The sequence below is a fragment of the Pseudorca crassidens genome, chromosome 3 (genome assembly GCF_039906515.1).
Source record: "Pseudorca crassidens isolate mPseCra1 chromosome 3, mPseCra1.hap1, whole genome shotgun sequence".
Lineage (NCBI taxonomy): Eukaryota > Metazoa > Chordata > Mammalia > Artiodactyla > Delphinidae > Pseudorca > Pseudorca crassidens.
The window spans coordinates 171,504,479-171,520,591 of NC_090298.1; the positions used below are offsets into that span (position 1 = coordinate 171,504,479).

The 16,113-nt window shown below is 59.9% G+C and overlaps 1 protein-coding gene across 1 annotated transcript; it reads right to left on the reverse strand.

Moving 5' to 3' along the window:
- Nucleotides 1-335: 335 nt before the first annotated feature.
- On the reverse strand, nt 336-15,259 carry SGTA (small glutamine rich tetratricopeptide repeat co-chaperone alpha). The gene is made up of 12 exons (XM_067734456.1): nt 15,138-15,259; nt 7,992-8,130; nt 7,199-7,305; nt 6,928-7,012; nt 5,792-5,891; nt 5,329-5,433; nt 4,502-4,640; nt 3,762-3,824; nt 2,555-2,592; nt 1,926-2,015; nt 1,624-1,745; nt 336-1,489 (listed from the first exon to the last, which is right to left on the reverse strand). The coding sequence occupies exons 2-11, from the start codon at nt 8,089-8,091 to the stop codon at nt 1,631-1,633; spliced, it is 942 nt and encodes a 313-aa protein (XP_067590557.1). The 5' UTR covers nt 8,092-8,130; nt 15,138-15,259; the 3' UTR covers nt 336-1,489; nt 1,624-1,630.
- Between the last annotated feature and the right edge of the window lie 854 nt (nt 15,260-16,113).

Here is a 16,113-nt window from a genome sequence, read left to right on the forward strand (position 1 = left end):
CCCCTTTGCCTACACCATCTGTGGCGGCCTCCAGACGCTGGGAAAGGCAGGAGGTACTTCTCCCCTTGAGCCCTGGCAGGGAGGCAGACCCGCCCACACCTGGATTTAGCCTCTGGGGGCAGGGGCCATGTCCAACTTCTGACCTCCAGGACTGAGATGCTCTGTGTGGTTAAAAGCCACTGAATCTGTGGGACTGTCTCAGCGGTGACAGGAGATGCACACACAACCCGGTTCAGTGGTTCCAAGGCGACCCACACAGGGTCCAGGCTGGGGGTTCCTGGAAGCTAGGGGCAGGGAGGGGAGGCGGCGCTGAGAGGTCAACACAGAGACAGGCAGAGGTCATGATGTCTATTTATTCCCCACACGTTACGTTATGCTTGTCACCATGGCTAGCACGCAAGAGTTAGGACACATCTCGACGGACGTGTGCCAGACGGCGGGTGGCTGGCGGCCGTCTCCCTACTAGTTACCTACACACACGGTGCTGGGTCACCTCGCACGTGGCCCGACAACACCAGGGAGCCTCCGACGATCCAGCTGCCAACACTGCTGCCGGAGCGGTGGTGCCAGCCGACCCCTCCTCCCCACGCCGTCCCGCCTCGCCTGGGGCCGCCGGGCATCCACGGTGGCTGCCTGGCAATCTCAGGCCAAGGCGGGTGGCACCAGGACCCCCTGCAGCCCCCCCTCCCAACGGGAGGAGGCGCCGAGCCAGCGGGACCACCTGTGGGCAGAAGGGCAGTGGCTGGGACACATGGCCAGGCCGGGATGGGCTCGGGGGCCAGGCTGAAGGTGGTGAGAGGGCCCCTCACGGTCTGTCGGTCTTGAGTACTGGGAAGAGAGCACTGGGATCAGACCCACGTCCATCCAGATGCTCGACTGGAAGAAAAGTCCCAGAAATGGGTCCTGCACACCCAGGACGTCCGCTCCGGACCGCCCCCAGGCCCAGGGCAACAGAACCGGCTCCTGGGAACCTGCAGCGGGAGTTGCTCATGCGAGAACCCGGGTCCGAGGGCCGGGCTGGCTGGCAGGGAGCCCGTCCGAGCAGGGGTGGCTCGGGTGGCCAAGGTCGACGCAGAGAGCAGCTTCTCGTGGGCTGCGAGGCCCCTGAAGACAGGCCGAGGGGGCGGGGCTGCGGAAGGGGCTTCGTGCCATGGCTTCCCCGTGGGCGCTTCTTGAGAGCGGCGAAAGGACCCCCCCCAAATTATTCTAGAAAATACTTTAGAGACTGGGTTTTGGGGGGGGCTGGGAGTGAGACTGGTGCTGGTCTGTGCTCACAGCTTGCTGGCTCTGTTTCGAGAAGGGTCTGGGGGCCGTGAGAGAGTACAAAAAGGGAGGGAAGGGCTGAGGCAAAAAAATAAAAATAATAAAAATCCGTCTTAACATGCAGGTCCAATTCCTTTTCCTCTCATGGGCGGTCCAATGGGAAGAGAGACGGAAAAGTGAGAGAAGGCTTCTGGTCAGCCAGGAAGGACCTGATGGCGCTGGGGGGCTGGAGAGAGAAACAGCCCAACTGAGTGGGACTGAGAGGGGTGGGGGATCCGGGTGGGAACCCCCGGCAAGGGGCCTGATGACCAGAGACGCCCCTGCGTGGCCTCGGCGACGCAGGCCCGGCCCCAGACTCACCGGGCAGTCATTCCCGCGGGTCGTCGCTGCTGGCACTGGGGGTCCGACTCCGGATCTGACTGCGCAGCTGTTCTATCAACTCTGGGTTCTGCTGCTGCATCTGCTGAGCGAACTGCTGGCCCCTGCGGGGAGGGGAGGTGCGCCCGGGCTCAGCCTGGCCCAGGGTGCCCACCCCACGTGCCCCTCGAGGGCAGGGGGACCGCTCCCTGGAGGATGCAGGCCCTACAGAGCAGGTCTCTCTTCCTGGGGGAGTGGAGACACGCCCTGCCTGCCCAGGAGCCCCGCCTGGCAGGTCCACTCACGCCTGGATGAGGCTGGCCAGGTCGTTCTGCGAGGGGTTGGTGCCGGGAGTCCCCAAGGGGTTGTGGCCGCCCGAAATCATGCCGGACATGCTGCAAAGAGAGCCCTTGACTCGCAGACGGTTCAGCCCTCCTCCTCTGATCCCCACTTGGCCCTTCCCCTCTGCTGGCAATGGACATCTCCTGGGGCCCGAACCTGCCCTCAGCCCACGCTTCTCTCTGACTGCAGCCTGTCAATTCCATCAGCTTTCCCAGCAACACCCTTTTTTGGCTTAAAGACAGTGACTCTTAACGGGGCAATGCTGTCCCTCAGGGACACCGGGTGATGCCAGTGACACAGAAGGCCACACAGAGTCTGAGTCCATTGATGGGAAACGTCCAGAACAGGCAAATCCAGAGACAGAGAGTGGGTTCCTGGTGGTCAGGGGCTGGGGATGGTGCTAATGGGACAGGGTTTCTTTTTCAGGTGATGAATGTCTGGAACTAGATGGTGGCCACAGCTACAGGACGTTGTAAATATACTTAATGCCACGGAATCACAAACCTTAAAATGGTTAAAATGGTACATTTTGTGTACCTTGCACCACAGTAATTTTAACCACAAGACCCAAAGGAGAACGGTGGTCACTTACAGCTGTTGAACTTGGGGATTGTTCATGAGGTTGGATGCCTGAAGAAAAAAACAGACTTCTCAGAAAAAGCAAGCTCCCAAACGCATTTCATCATTGACGAGGTTTCCCCGTACGCACCGTGGGCCTCCAGCCCAGAACCCAGAGCGCCAGGCCCGCCTCTTCCCCGGGCCCCACCCCATCCCCACACACTGTGACCCTGCCCTTTCCCCACTTCGATCCCATCTGGACTCTCATCTTAAGATTCCAGGAACCTCGTCATCCTTCCCCGACCAGGGACACCTGGGAGTCAGTTCCAGCTCTGCTATGTGGATGAACATCATCCTGGCATCTCTCCTACACTGACACCCCCAGCCACGTCGGGATTAGCTCCTCAGGGCCGATTTTAAGACGTGCACATGAGCAGAAGCCAGGGAAGCACCTTCCAGGCTGTGGCTCTTTCCGAAAAGGGCTGGAGAGCGCTACCAGCCAGCCTTGGCCAGTCCACTGCCCTGCATGGCTGGGTGTCCAGGCCACGGTCATGCAAGTGTCGGGCATGGATGGGTGCCAACAGCACAGCACGAAGGTAAGGGGGACCGAGACCGCCGACCCCGACGGACAAGGCCAAAGGAGCGGCCTCTGTCAGGCCGCTCCCCGCCGCCAGGAGTCCTCTGGCAGCCTCGTGCCCGTCCCACCCTGGACGAGAGCGGCAGCCCAGGCTCTGAGACATGGGAGGCCAGACGCTTCCCGCTCAGGTGCAGACGTTTCTCTGATGGGGGGGCTCCAGGCTCCTCTCTCCCTGGCGACCTGAGACCCCCACCCTGAGGCCCCTTGAGCCAGCGGTGTGGCCTGAGGACCGGTGAGACCACCCGGGGGCTGACAGGCATGTGCCGGATACGCTGGGTGCCTGTTCCAGGGGACGGCCCTGCGCAGAACACGCGCATCTGGACCAGAAGGTGGTCGGCCCTTCCTCCGCGGGGCCCCCGCGCCCTGCGGTGTCTCGTCTGCACCTCAGGGAGCAGGTGCAGCGATGCTGCTGTCACCGTGGCCACACCGCAAGGGGGCCCGGACTGGGGGAGAAGGGGCGTGGAGATTCCCCAGGTTATTCAGCTGGGAGAGGCGGGTTCAGCTTGTCCGGCTCCACACCCCACGGCGCCCAGTGTCCATGGTGTCTGCAGTGGGGCGGCCCTGGCCCGGGGCCCATGGTGACATGGCAGGCAGGGGCCGTTACCATGCTCATGAAGCTTGGGTTGTTCAGCAGGCCCGCGATGTCAAAACTGCCAACACCTCCCGTCTGTGGGGTGAGAAAAGCCCTGGTTAGTGGGGCCTCGACACAGAACCTCGACAGCCGGCCCCCCGGGAACTGAGGGGTAAGGTCCCACCTGGGGCCTGTTGGAATCCTGGGCGTCCCAGCAACCCGGGAGGCCAGGCCCTGCGGCCGGGGGTGCTTCGTGAAAGACGCGCACCACGGTGTGGGTCCCCCGGAAGAGCACGGTATATTAACCGTGTCTTTCACTTTGTGATGCTGAATGTGGCAGGACGGCCCCTCCCGGGGTGGCCAATCCCTAGAAACCGGTAAACAAATGGCCCGCGAGTGCACCTTGCACGCGCAAACCAGCCTCTTCGGGGCTTGGGGCCACTGTCCCCCTGCCTTGGTCACCCCGGGCAGCCCCCCTGCCCTGGTGCCATTCAAACTACCCGATCCCGCGCCTGCTCACCCAGCCTGCCAGCTCCTTCCCAAGGCCCACACGGCCCCCAGCCCTCTGCCTCCTGACGAGCTGGGGCTTCCCCATGTGACCCACGCCCTCCCATTTCCGGGGACTCTGCGAGGATAAGCCTCTTCCCTCACGACAGGACCCCGTTAAACAGATGCCGGACCCCCGGCACCAGAGACGTTCCTCCCACACGGGTCAGGCCCAGCCCTCGACCCCGAGCCGCCCTGCCCCCGCGGCCAGTCCCCAGAGGACTCACGGGACTGGGTGCCTCTCTCAGCCTCAGCTCCGCCACCTTGAGGTTGGACTTGTAGGTCTCGTTGTCGGGGTCCAGCTCCAAGGCCTTCCTGTAGTAGGCCACGGCCTCCGTGTGCTTGTTCAGGCTGGACAGAGCCAGGCTGCAGGAGGGACAGTGCGCGTGGAGGGCCTGGGAGGCCATCCGCCTGCCCGCCCAGGCCCAGCAGCCCCAACTGCTGGGGTCGCCAGGGCTGGGAGGAGGCGGGGCAGGCGTGGTCAGAGCTCCTCCCTCCTCCAGCGAGCTGAATCACAGGTGTGTCCTTGGACTGCACTGGAGTTTATTCTAACGAGGAGGCCTGTTTATGCTAATGAGGTGGGCTTCCAGGAAGCCTCCGGATGTGCTGCTGGCCACAAAGACCAAACTCACCCCCAACTCCCGGGGAGGGAGGCGTTAGAGACGGGCTATAAAACCCACCCCCACTGGTGACCGCCCCGCGTGCTGGGTGGGAGGCGCGCCCCGAACCGCGCAGGACAGAAGCTCTGCCTCGGGACCCTCCCCGACCTCGCCCTTGGCGGTCCTCCGCCTGCTGCTCCTCTGCATCCCTTACGATAAGCCAGAGAAGGTTAAGTGAAACGTTTTCCTGAGTCCTGTGAGCCTTCGAGGGAATCGCTGAACCCAAGGAGAGGGTCGTGGGAACCCGGACTTACAGCTGGTCGGTCAGAAGCTCAGCTGACGGCCTGGACTTGGGATTGGTGTGTGAGGTGGGGCAGCCCAGTGGGCCGGGGCCTTAACGTGCGGGGCCGCGCTGACCCCAGGCAGACAGCATGTATGGGGCGGGCGGCACTCACCCCATCCTGCCGTAGGCCTTGCTGTAGGACGGGTCTATGCAGATGGCCCGCTCGCAGTCCTGAACCGCCCCCGCGTAGTTCCCCAGTTTGCTGTGGGCCGCAGCTCTGGGAGAAGGCAAACCAGGGCAGTCGGGGAGCTGATTGCAGCTTCCCCGTCTGTCAGGTGGGGCAGAGGCAGGGTTGCCAAGGATGGGAGGGCCGGTGGGGCTGGACGCCGGGGCTGGCGCCGGAGGATACAGCAATCTGGGTGCCGCCCCGTTCACCAGGGAAACCGAGGCTGTGGGGGCAGACGAGTGCGGCCGCTAGCACCACTGACACTGGGCCGCACCTGGCCGGCCACCAGGCATGGGCTTGTTATTTGGGACAGCGGCTGAGCCATCACTAACCCACAGATCGACCGCCCCTCCCATTCCCCTGGGGACTCCGCTCAGCCTGCCCAGGACCCCACCGGTCCCTGCCGTACCTGTTACAGAAGTAGACGGCGTTGGCGGGGTTCAGCTCGATGGCTTTCCCATAGAAGTGCACGGCAGCCTCAAAGTTTTCTACTTTCATCTGTTCGTTCCCTGAAGAGAAAGGGAAGGAAACGTACCCTCGGCTGTTCCCCTCGGACCCCGAAGTTCTGAGATGGCGTTCTCGGCTCGCCTGGCTTCCATGTGGCAGTTCGAGACTTTGGGGGCCCAGGATGCAACGCTTAGACACAGGCTAGGGTGGTGGCACGAGGCAGAGGGCGGGTCTGCGTCCAGCGCAGGGCCTGGCCAGAGCCAGCCCTTGGTGCAGCAGCTGTCACTGTCATGGTTGTGGTATTTGGGAACCTAAGCCTCAGATACCATCACTTTTGCTCGTTCCTTCAGAAACAGCGCAGTTTTAATGAGATAGAATTCACATACCGTGAGACTCACCCTTTAAAAGTGTATATAACTCAGCGGCTTTTAGTATATTCAAACTGGTCCAACCGTTAGCACTAATTCCAGAACATTCCATTAGCCAAAATAAGCCCCGTCCCCATTAGCTGTCACCGCCCCCCCCAGCCCCTGACAACTACACATTCACTCTCTGTCTGGCTCTGCCTGTTCTGGATGTGTCCCACCAACGGAATCAGACACTGTGTGTCCTTCTGTGTCTGGCTTCTCTCCTTGAGAATCCTGTTCTCAAGGTCCATCTACGCTGGAGCGAGTGTCGGGGCTTCTCTCCTCTGCGTGGCTGGGTGACGTCCCCGTGTGTGGAGGGACACGTGTGTGTGTCCGCTCGTCAGCCGATGGGCACCTGGGCGGCTTCCACTCCTATGCCGCTATGAACACGCGTGCACAAGCGTCTTTGTGGATGTGCGTTTGCACCCCTCCTGGGCACACCCTAGGGTGGAACTGCTGGGTCACATGGTCACTCTATCTAACCATTTGGGAAGCTGTCGGACCGCCCTCCGCAGCGGCCTTACCCTTTAATTCCTCCTGGTCAAGGGTCTGATTTCTCTGCATCTCTGCATCAGTGTAAAAGCCCTCCGGCCCCATCTCCAAAGGCTGGTTTGCCATCCGCTCCACAGCCCAGGACCAGCCGGCCTCTGCCCATAGCACCCGGAGGCCAGCTGTGCGGGGCGTTCCTTACCTTCGGTTTTGAGGCGTTCTGCCTCGGCCGAGTCCTCCTCCGAAGGTGGGGTTCGCTGGGGGCTCCTCAGATCAGGTGGTATCTCCTGGCCCCAAAGCCACAATGAGCTCTTTGAGGGGCAGCAGGAAACCGCTGACCTCCTCCCCCAAGCCCAGCACCCTCTCCCCTCCCCCAACCAGCCAGGGGACGCCCGAGGACAGCTGAGCTCTGGGGGGTAACTCAGGCCCTCGAACTGAGACAGAACCACAGCCCCGCAGTGCCCGAGGCTCACCCTGCCCGCCGCAGCTGCTTCAAATATTTCGGGAAGAGTCTGGGGGAGCGCGAGGTCGCTATCCTCCACCGTCACCCCGAAAGCGGTCTCCAGGCATTGGATGGCAACTGTCAGGGGGACAAAGGTGTGCTCTACTGAACCCAACCCCAAGCTGACGATTCTGGGGGGCAGCGCTCACGCTTCCTTTCTCGGACGTGCTCGCTAAGGCCTTGGATGCACCAGGCGCTGCGTGTGCCCTGCGGGGCCCTATGGGTGCCAGCTGTGATTCCTCGGGCAGCGCAGGATGGACCTGCCCCTCGAGCCCTGAGGCCGGGAGGAGTGGGGGAGCCGCCGTCCCTGCCCCACAGGGCTCAGGTGGTGACGCCAGGCCTCTCTGTGGGGTCACAATGCGGGGGCTGCCCGGGTGGGAGGCCTCGGGGGTTCGGTGCGGCCCGGTGGGCATGGAACAGCTACCTCCTGCCAGGTAGGCTAGCGGCCGGGTCTGGGCTGGGCTCCCCACCCCTGGCCTCTCTCACTCCTTTGACCGGTAGGGACACACGCGCAACGGGGGACATGGAAAACCTTCGGGAACTGCATCCCTCCAGAAGAGAACAGCTGCGGGAGGCCCAGCCTAAAGTGAGGGAGGCGGGGGGCAGCCCTGCACCCGCCTGGGGCTCAGCGTCCCTACCTGTGAAACGAGGACAGGGACCAGCCTATTGCTCCCACCCCGCGGAGCTTCTAGGCGCTGATGCAAGTGGGGGGTCGGGCAGGGGACTCGAGGCCCTGGGAGGCGCGCGTGGCCCACAGCACGTACCTTCCAAGCTCTCCTGGGCGTCAGAGGAGAGCTCCCCGTGCCGGAGCTGGTCATGCAGGAACCGGATGATGGCGTAGGCCAGACGCTTCTTGTTATCCATCTTGAGATGGGAGCAGACAAGGTCTGGGGGTTTCAGGATCTGCGGACAGCGGTCCACAGTGTGAGGACAGGATGGGCGGCGGGCACAGCCGAGCCTTTGCCCCTCTGCCCTCACGCACCCGCCCTGCCCGGCAGGAGCCACTTTAACTCACTGGCTAATTGTGTCTGCCTGACAACGGTGAGGCAGACATGTGAATTCTCCACATTTCACAGAGGAGACGCTGAGGCTGTAGGTCCAGAGCCCCTTGCCGTCCTGCCTGACTCTAACCCCAGGGTGATGTGGCCCTGGGCACGGTGGTCATCCCTCCTCACCAGCTGGACGGGGGGCGTGGGGCTCCCCAGGGACACAGAGGGCAGGCTGCAGTCCCACCTGCTGCTACTCCACGCTCTGGACAAGGAAACGGTCCAACAGTTTCCGGGCCCCGAACACCCGGGGGACACGCACCGCCCACAAGGGTCAGACAGGACCCCTGGGTGGGCCTGAGCGGACCAAAGGCCCAGAGGGCACTGACACCCCCTCCCAGGCCGCCTCAGGGCCTCCTCTGGGTTCCTCTACAACCTGCTGTATTCCTAGGCCAGGTGTGACTCTCCCAAGGGGACACTGGTGACAGCTGTGGTCGTCACAACTTGGCGGATGGCCCCCTACAGTGCTGAGGCGAGAAGCCTGGAGAACGGGCGTGGGAAGGGCCTGTTCCCCGTGGGCCGTGGCGCGCCAGGCACTTCACACACAGCCTCGCCCCCTGCACAGGCCCATCTCCCACGCTTGCCCGAGGCCATGCAGGGCTCGCCCGGGAGGGTGGGATCCATGGTGTGAAGCATCTTGGCCCCCCAAACACGCCCCCGCAGGGTGAACAGCCTGTGTGGCTTGGAAATCGAGAGGCGGCCTCCTGGCTGAGTTATCATTAACCCACCACTGGCCAGCGGCGGCTAAATCAAACCGGACAGAGCAAGTTATAACCCCCAGGCTTCGCACACTGGCCGACAGCAGGCCGGGCGCTGCCGGCCCAGAGCCGCCGGGTGAGTGCAGTCAAGACACGCGATGCTGGCCGCGCTCAGAGCCGTTTCCGGTTCACAGAAAACTACATCCATTGGCAACTTAAAAAAAGGGAGAGAAGCCAGACACAGAAGGCCACACAGTGTGTGATCCCACTGATGGGAAACGTCCAGGAGAGGCCAATCCACAGACACAGAGAGCAGGTTCGTGGTTGCCAGGGGCTGGGAGGGGGTGGGGCTTCTTTGGGGGTCACGGAATGTTCTGAAATTAGTGGTGATGGTTGCACAGCACCGTGAATATACTAAAATCTACTAAGTTTTACGGTATGTGAATTATATCTCAAATTTTAAAAAGGGAAGGACTTAAAGCAGCTATATCGTACAGCTGGACAGGGCACTCTGGCCACCCCCATTATGGGGATGGTAATGAGCTTTCTCCTCCCCCATTTCTGGATACAATGAGCCTTTACCAAGCAAGCGCCTTTGGCCCAAGAGCGTCCCAGGAACTGGGAGGTCTGGAATCAGGACGCCAGAGCCCAGAGGACAGACGGCCAGCCCCAGATGCACAGGCTCTCAGGGGCAACACAGAGGGGCCCAGGGAGACCAGCCAGCACAACCCGCTCGTTCTGAAGACAGTGAAACCCCCAAAGGTGAGTCATCTTCCCCAGCCGAACCAGCGAGCTGCTGCCCAAAACATCAACAAGGTTCTGGTTTTACAGACATTTGACAAACAGAGGCATCATTCACCACAGCCGAAAGGCAGACAGAACCCAATGTCCATGCATGGATGGATCAACAGATGTGATCCATCCACACAGCGGAATATGATTCAGCCTTAAAAAGGAAGGAAGTTCTGACACCTGCTACAACCTGGATGAACCTTAAGGACGTGATTGCTCAGTGAGATAAACTAGACACAGGACAAACGCTGTCTGATTCAATTCACATGAGGTCCCTAGAGGGCTCAAATCCATAGAGACAGGAACTAGACGGTGGCGGCCAGGGGCTGGGGGACTCTGTTTCACGGGGACAGAGTTTCAGTTTGGGAAGATGAGAAAGTTCTGGAGATGGATGGTGGGGATGGCTGTACGACAATGTGAACGTGCCTAATGTCACTGAGCCGTGCGCTTAAAAATGGTTAAGATGGTAAACTTCGCGGTATATCTATTTTACTGTAACTAGGAGAAAATCTGTTTTCAAAGCCCAGAGTGGCCCTCTTAGGATGTGACCCTCCGAGACCCCAGGACCCTGATCCTTCTGTACGTTCTGTTCTAATCAGGGGTCAAGGGCCACACCTGGCAGCCGCCTGTTTGGCTGAGGATGTCTTTTCATCCCTACGTTATAGAAGTGTCTGCAGAGCATGCTTGGTTTTCCTCAAGGGCCCCAAAGCCCACAGAATTTACCACCTTCATGTTTGCCAACCCCTCCCAGCCGACTTCTCGATCACCGAACAGGGTGGAGGGGTGCCAGGGTCTCCCAGAGGGGGTCACAGGTTGACAGGTCACATGGGAAGGTCACAGGCTGGGCAGCTGGGGCTCCCCCGATGTGTTCCAGGCAGCACTTAGGGGCACGGCCCCCCTGCCAGACCCATGGGAGCTGGTACTGGGTGACTGAGCGTCACACTGGGCTCGAGGGTCTGTGCGTGGGGGGATCTGTTTTCCTCACAGGGAACTAATGGAGGCCCTGTGGTGACAAGCGTTTGCTTAAGAGTAGGATAAAGAGGCAATCTGATCTTTACGTGACTGAGCTGTGAGGACGGAGAGGGTGACTCTGAGGGGACCGTCAGGGTGCAGAGAACTGAGACATGAAGTCACACCCGTTCCTGGCACAGCTTCAGTTCTTCCAAGGGCCCCGGCCCTTTGTACCTCAGGGCCTTTGTACATGCTGCTACCAGTCCTCCCACCCCGACTAAACGGCTCCTTTGAGGCAACCGCTACCCGGTTTCCTGGTTCCCGGCTTCTCCTGGTCTACTGACATGACCTCCTCCCGAGGGCCGGCCCCCCAAGTTGACACAGTGAGCACCGAGACCAGGGCTCCCGGAGGCGCCCTGGGGGTAACAGCGGGCTCTGCAGTCTTAGCACCTGAGGTCCAGCCGTCTCCACCCGAGGCCAGCTCCACGTCGCCTCCCCACCCCTGAGCCGGGATGCTCGTGTCACGGCTGAAGGAGCCCCCGCGATGCCCTCTCTTTCCTCTTCTATAAAACAGGGAGACAGAGGCTGTGGTGAGACTCCAGCGCCCCACGCGGAGCTTCTCCCCCGGGCTCTATCCGCATGGCGCGGGGGGAGGTCACTCCTTTTGTGGGGCGTGTGCACTGTAGGGTACTTAACAGCATCCCGGCATCCGTCCAACAGTGTCCCCCGGGGGCAGAATCACTCGGGGCGAGACCCCCGGAGGTTACGTTCCCTGACTGTCTGACCTTTGAGGTCCCGGGATGCTACACACATTTAAATCCACACCTGAGTGGGAGGGAGGGGAGGTGACCCACACACGCTGGGGGTCACCCTGGTTTACACTGTCTGATCATCAGGGGTTTATTCTGGTGTCCAGTGTGAACAGGGATCAAACTCGATTTTTTCCCAAATAATGAATGCAGGGCCCCTCCCCCTTAGCACAGCTGACATGGGAGCTGGGTCACTCTCTGTGGGGGCTGTCCTGGGCACCATGGGGTGTGGAGCAGCCCCCCTCCCCCACAGGGGTAACAATCACAAAAGTCTCCAGACGTCACCAAACCACCACCAGCTGAAAATCACTGATAAACACTCAGTGGGAAAAATAAAAGTCAGCACGGGTCAGAGTTTCTGGCCAAACGACTTGGCTGCAAACTTTCAGCAAATCCTGTGTTTGCAGAGTATTTGGGGTTTCCGGACTGCAGAAAAGCGGATGTGGGTCCACAGCGGGGACCCAGCACATGTCCGAGACAGGCGCGCCGTGAGGACTGCCGCTCTCCTGCCTCTTGGGCGCGGAACAGCTGTCGGCCCTTGCTCGCCTTCCCGCTCCCTGCAAAGCAGGCCCAGGAACGCCAGGACGCTCTTTTCCTTGACTGCCCCTGGGCACTGGGGTCTCGGGAACAATCCCGACTTGTTGGGCTTTGGCTGCCGGACAGAATTCTTGGGGCAGGCCGCTCTCTCTGCGAACAGCGAGGGCTTTGTGAGGTTCCAAAGGCACCCGGGGCGCTGGCTGCAGGTGCGGGGTTCAGGCGCGAGCCTGGCCGGGGGACGGACGCTGGCCCCGGGGTGCGGCTGCAGCGGGGGTCCCGGTGCCAGTTCCTCCCTGTGCGTTCAGAACCCCCGCCGGCTCTCCGTCCACCTTTCCATTTTATCATTAAAAACACCCCAGCCTCGGGACTTCCCTGGCGGTCCAGTGATTAGGACTCCGCACTTCCAGTGCAAGGGACATGGGTTTGATCCGCGGTCCGAGAACTAAGATCTCACACGCTGTGCAGCTTGGCCAAAAAACGCCCAAACACCCCAGCCTCTACTCCTTTTATTTCCCTGCTCAGAACTGATCATTTGAAGAGGCAAAAGGGTACACTCAGGAAAATGAGTGACCCAGCCCCGGACACCAGGAAGGAGAAGCACCCTCTTTCTGAGACTGCCCACCCCTTCTGGGGGTGCCCTGCCCCGCCTCCACCCCGAATCCAGCTCTTCTCACCAACACCAGTGTGTGCAAGCTGGTCCTCTGCTCCTCCCTCCCCTCCCAGGGCACCTAGGGTTCCCAGGAAAGGGCGGTCCCAAGAGCTGGAACTCAGGCTCCAGCCCGAGCCCCACATCGCAGCCCTGTTTTCCTCTGAGGGGCTGCCAGGATGTCCTGCACTCTAAAAACCCTCCACAGCCCCCCGAAACCTCCTGAGCAGGCACATGTGGCCCCTCACCAAAGCCCCTGTGCTCTGCTCAAACGCAATGCTCACCTTCCCTCCTGCCATCTGGGAACCACTCACTCCCCCTTCAACACCAAGCCAGAAGGTCACCTCCTCAGACAGAGCTGGACACCCTCTTCTTCCAGCAAAGCCCAGTACTTGTCCTGCCTCTGGTCCAGCATCTCCTACAAGGCCTTCCGACTCTTTCCTGGCCTGCCCACTCTGCACCCGACTGTGAGCCACTGGACAGATCACCTTCCCCCAGGGACCCCAGCACTCAGGGGCGTTTGGTCCACATGGACTCAGAGAAACCTTGGATCCTTGTCATGGTCAGAGACACGTGACCAGGTTCCTTTGGGAGGTCGTTTCTCTTGGGTCTCGGTTTCCTCATCAGCAGAGGGGATGACAAGCCTACCTACCAACTGTCCCCTTTACTCTTTCACTCTCACTGTGCATGGGCCGCCAAGGCCAGCATTGGGTCTTGCCCCCCCAAAAAAAGGAGGAACAAGTAAGACTATAGCTCTCAATCCGGGGCAGAGCTTAACCCCATTTAGAACCACTCACCCTTTCAGGAAGACTGAATTATAAACCCCTGAATGAAATCCTTGGAGTGCCCAGGACTTTCCAGGCCCTGAGCTGAGTACACATAATGGCCTATTTCAGGGGTCAGCAAACATTTTCTGAAAAGGAGGGTCAGAATGAGGACGTTCAGCTTCCCAGGCCATGGATAACATGTATGCAATCAAGTGGGCTGTGATCCCACAAAACCTCATTCACAAACACAGGCTGCAGGGGGATTTGGCCCCCTGGTTACAGTTTGTTTAATCTAACTCCCATTGTACAGAACAAAAAACTGAGGCTTAGAGAGATGGGGGCACCCCCCCAAGGGCACCCAGCTAAGATGCAAATCGGCAGTTTTGAACCTGGGCGGGCTGATTCCAGAGCCTAAGCTCCAAAATACACTTTCCTCATCCCACAAAAGTGGGCATGCACACAAAACCGTGCACGTGATTTCTTGGGGGTTCACACCCTCTGCCCCCTCTGAAGCCCACTGGCGAAGAATCACTAGTCTAGGGTAGGATTTAACTTTGGCACTGTGGACATTTGGGGCCAGATCATTTTTTGTGGGGGCCGTCCTGTGCACTGAGGGGTGTGGAGCAACAACCCTGGTCCCCACCCACTTGGTGCCAGGAGTGCCCCTGGTCGTGAAAGCCACAGATGTCCCCAGACACGGCCCCGGGTCCCCTGACAGGACAAAATCCCTGGTCTACAGAGAGGAAAAGCAGACAAAAATAACCAGTGAGGCAGAAACAAAGGAAAATGGGAACATCACTCAGCGAGGATGCAGAGTGCACACGCATTTCCTGGCACCTAATAACAAAACTAGCTGTCCTCTAGAAAGCTCTTGACAAGGAGAGGGAAACTAAGTAAAGAACGTTCCACGTGTATTTAACCTCAAAATGCCTGTAAGAGGCATGTACTTCTAGAACCCCTATTAGTAGAAGAAAAGGGCTGGTGGAGAGTGGAAGCGATCTCCCCGAGCTTACACAGCCAGCGAGAGGTGGACGAGCTGGTCCTCGACCCCAGATTTCTCCCACCTCCAGCACAGTAGGCAGAGGCCCTCCGTGTGAAATCAGACTAACCGCTGCTGCTCCCTTTGAGCTCTCACTTCGCGCTGGGGGCCCTGCGACTTTAATCCTCCCGGAAGCCTCCCACCCCAGGCAGTGGCGGAGACGACGCCCATTTTACAGAAGGGGAAACTGAGGCTCCGAGAAGCCAAGAGGCTGGCTAAGGTCACCCATGTAGAGAGTGGCGGCGCCGAGACAGGAGCCCCGACTTGAACCCCACGAACGGGGGCCCCGATTCAAAAGGACCGTGTTTCCGGAAAGCAGCGGACACCCAGCAAGCGCTCACTATGTGCGGAGCGCTTCGCCTCCCGCTGTCCACCCGCCGGCCTGCGAACCCGCATTTCCCGGGCCTGGGGTCTGCGGGAGGAAGACCCGGGCCGGCGAGGGCCTGCCCGACGCCGTCCGCCTCAGTTTCCCCTCCGCGCCGCCCACTCATAGTACCCCGCGGACGCGGCGACCCCGGCCCCACACCGACGTCCTCTTACGGGGCCCGGAGCCCTGGGAGCCCCAAGAGCCCCGAACCGCGGACCTCAGGCCCGCCGAGCTCAGCGCCGAGCACCCCCCACTCACCTCTCAGGCAGCCGAACCCCGACCCACCGACGGCTGCGCCTGCGTACCGCGGCCCCGCCCGGTCCCGCCCCCCCCCAGCTGCGACGCCTGCGCAGAAGGAGCCAGCACCCGCGGGCTTTCATTTTGCGCAGGCGCACCAATTATCTAGGCGGGCGTGGGGGGGAAGTGACGCAATTTAGAGGCTGGGACAAGCTAGTCGTTAGGGCAACTGACCTCTGCGACCGAAAGGAGGGCGGAAATCAGAACTGACCGGCATGGAGCGGTGCATGGTGGGACAGTGGCGGACTCTTGTGGGTTGGCGGAGCCGTCATGTGGTGCAGAGTCGACCACGTGGTGCAGTTGTGTTTAGGTATCTGGCGACCAGAGAATTACAGGCGTTCTTTGAACATATTTGTTCATTTATTCACCCACCTATCCACCTACAAGTGCGTTCTTTCATTTATTCAATCCATAAGAGTAAAGTGATAGAGATATTTGTTTACAGCAGATGTCTAATAGTCGAAAAATATTTATTGCACACCAACTCTGATGGCCAACAAAATGTTTGCTCTCATTACCTTGTATTGGGGTAGACGGACTATAAACTAGTATACTAGTACATAAATGAACAAATTTTACTTAATGGCAAGCGCTATGAAGAAAAAGTGGGGTGCTGTGATTGTGATGGGCGGGGGTAAGTTGGCTGGGATGATTAGGGAAGGCCTCTCTTTCACACGTGGATTTGGAGTACGGAAGGAAAGCACTCCAAGTACAGGAAACAGCGAAAATGAAGATTAACAGAACTAAACTTGATGTCCTCAAGAGAGAAAAAACCGCGGGTGGGTAACGCGAAATTCCCTAGTAAATTAGCGTTAAAGTTGCCAGAAGCGTTCTCCTAACTCATTTTTATCCTACTTAAAACGCATGCACACTTAACACCCTGGGTTATTTTCATTTTTTTTCAGAAATAAATGAGGTGGGTTTTGGGGCCGGTTTA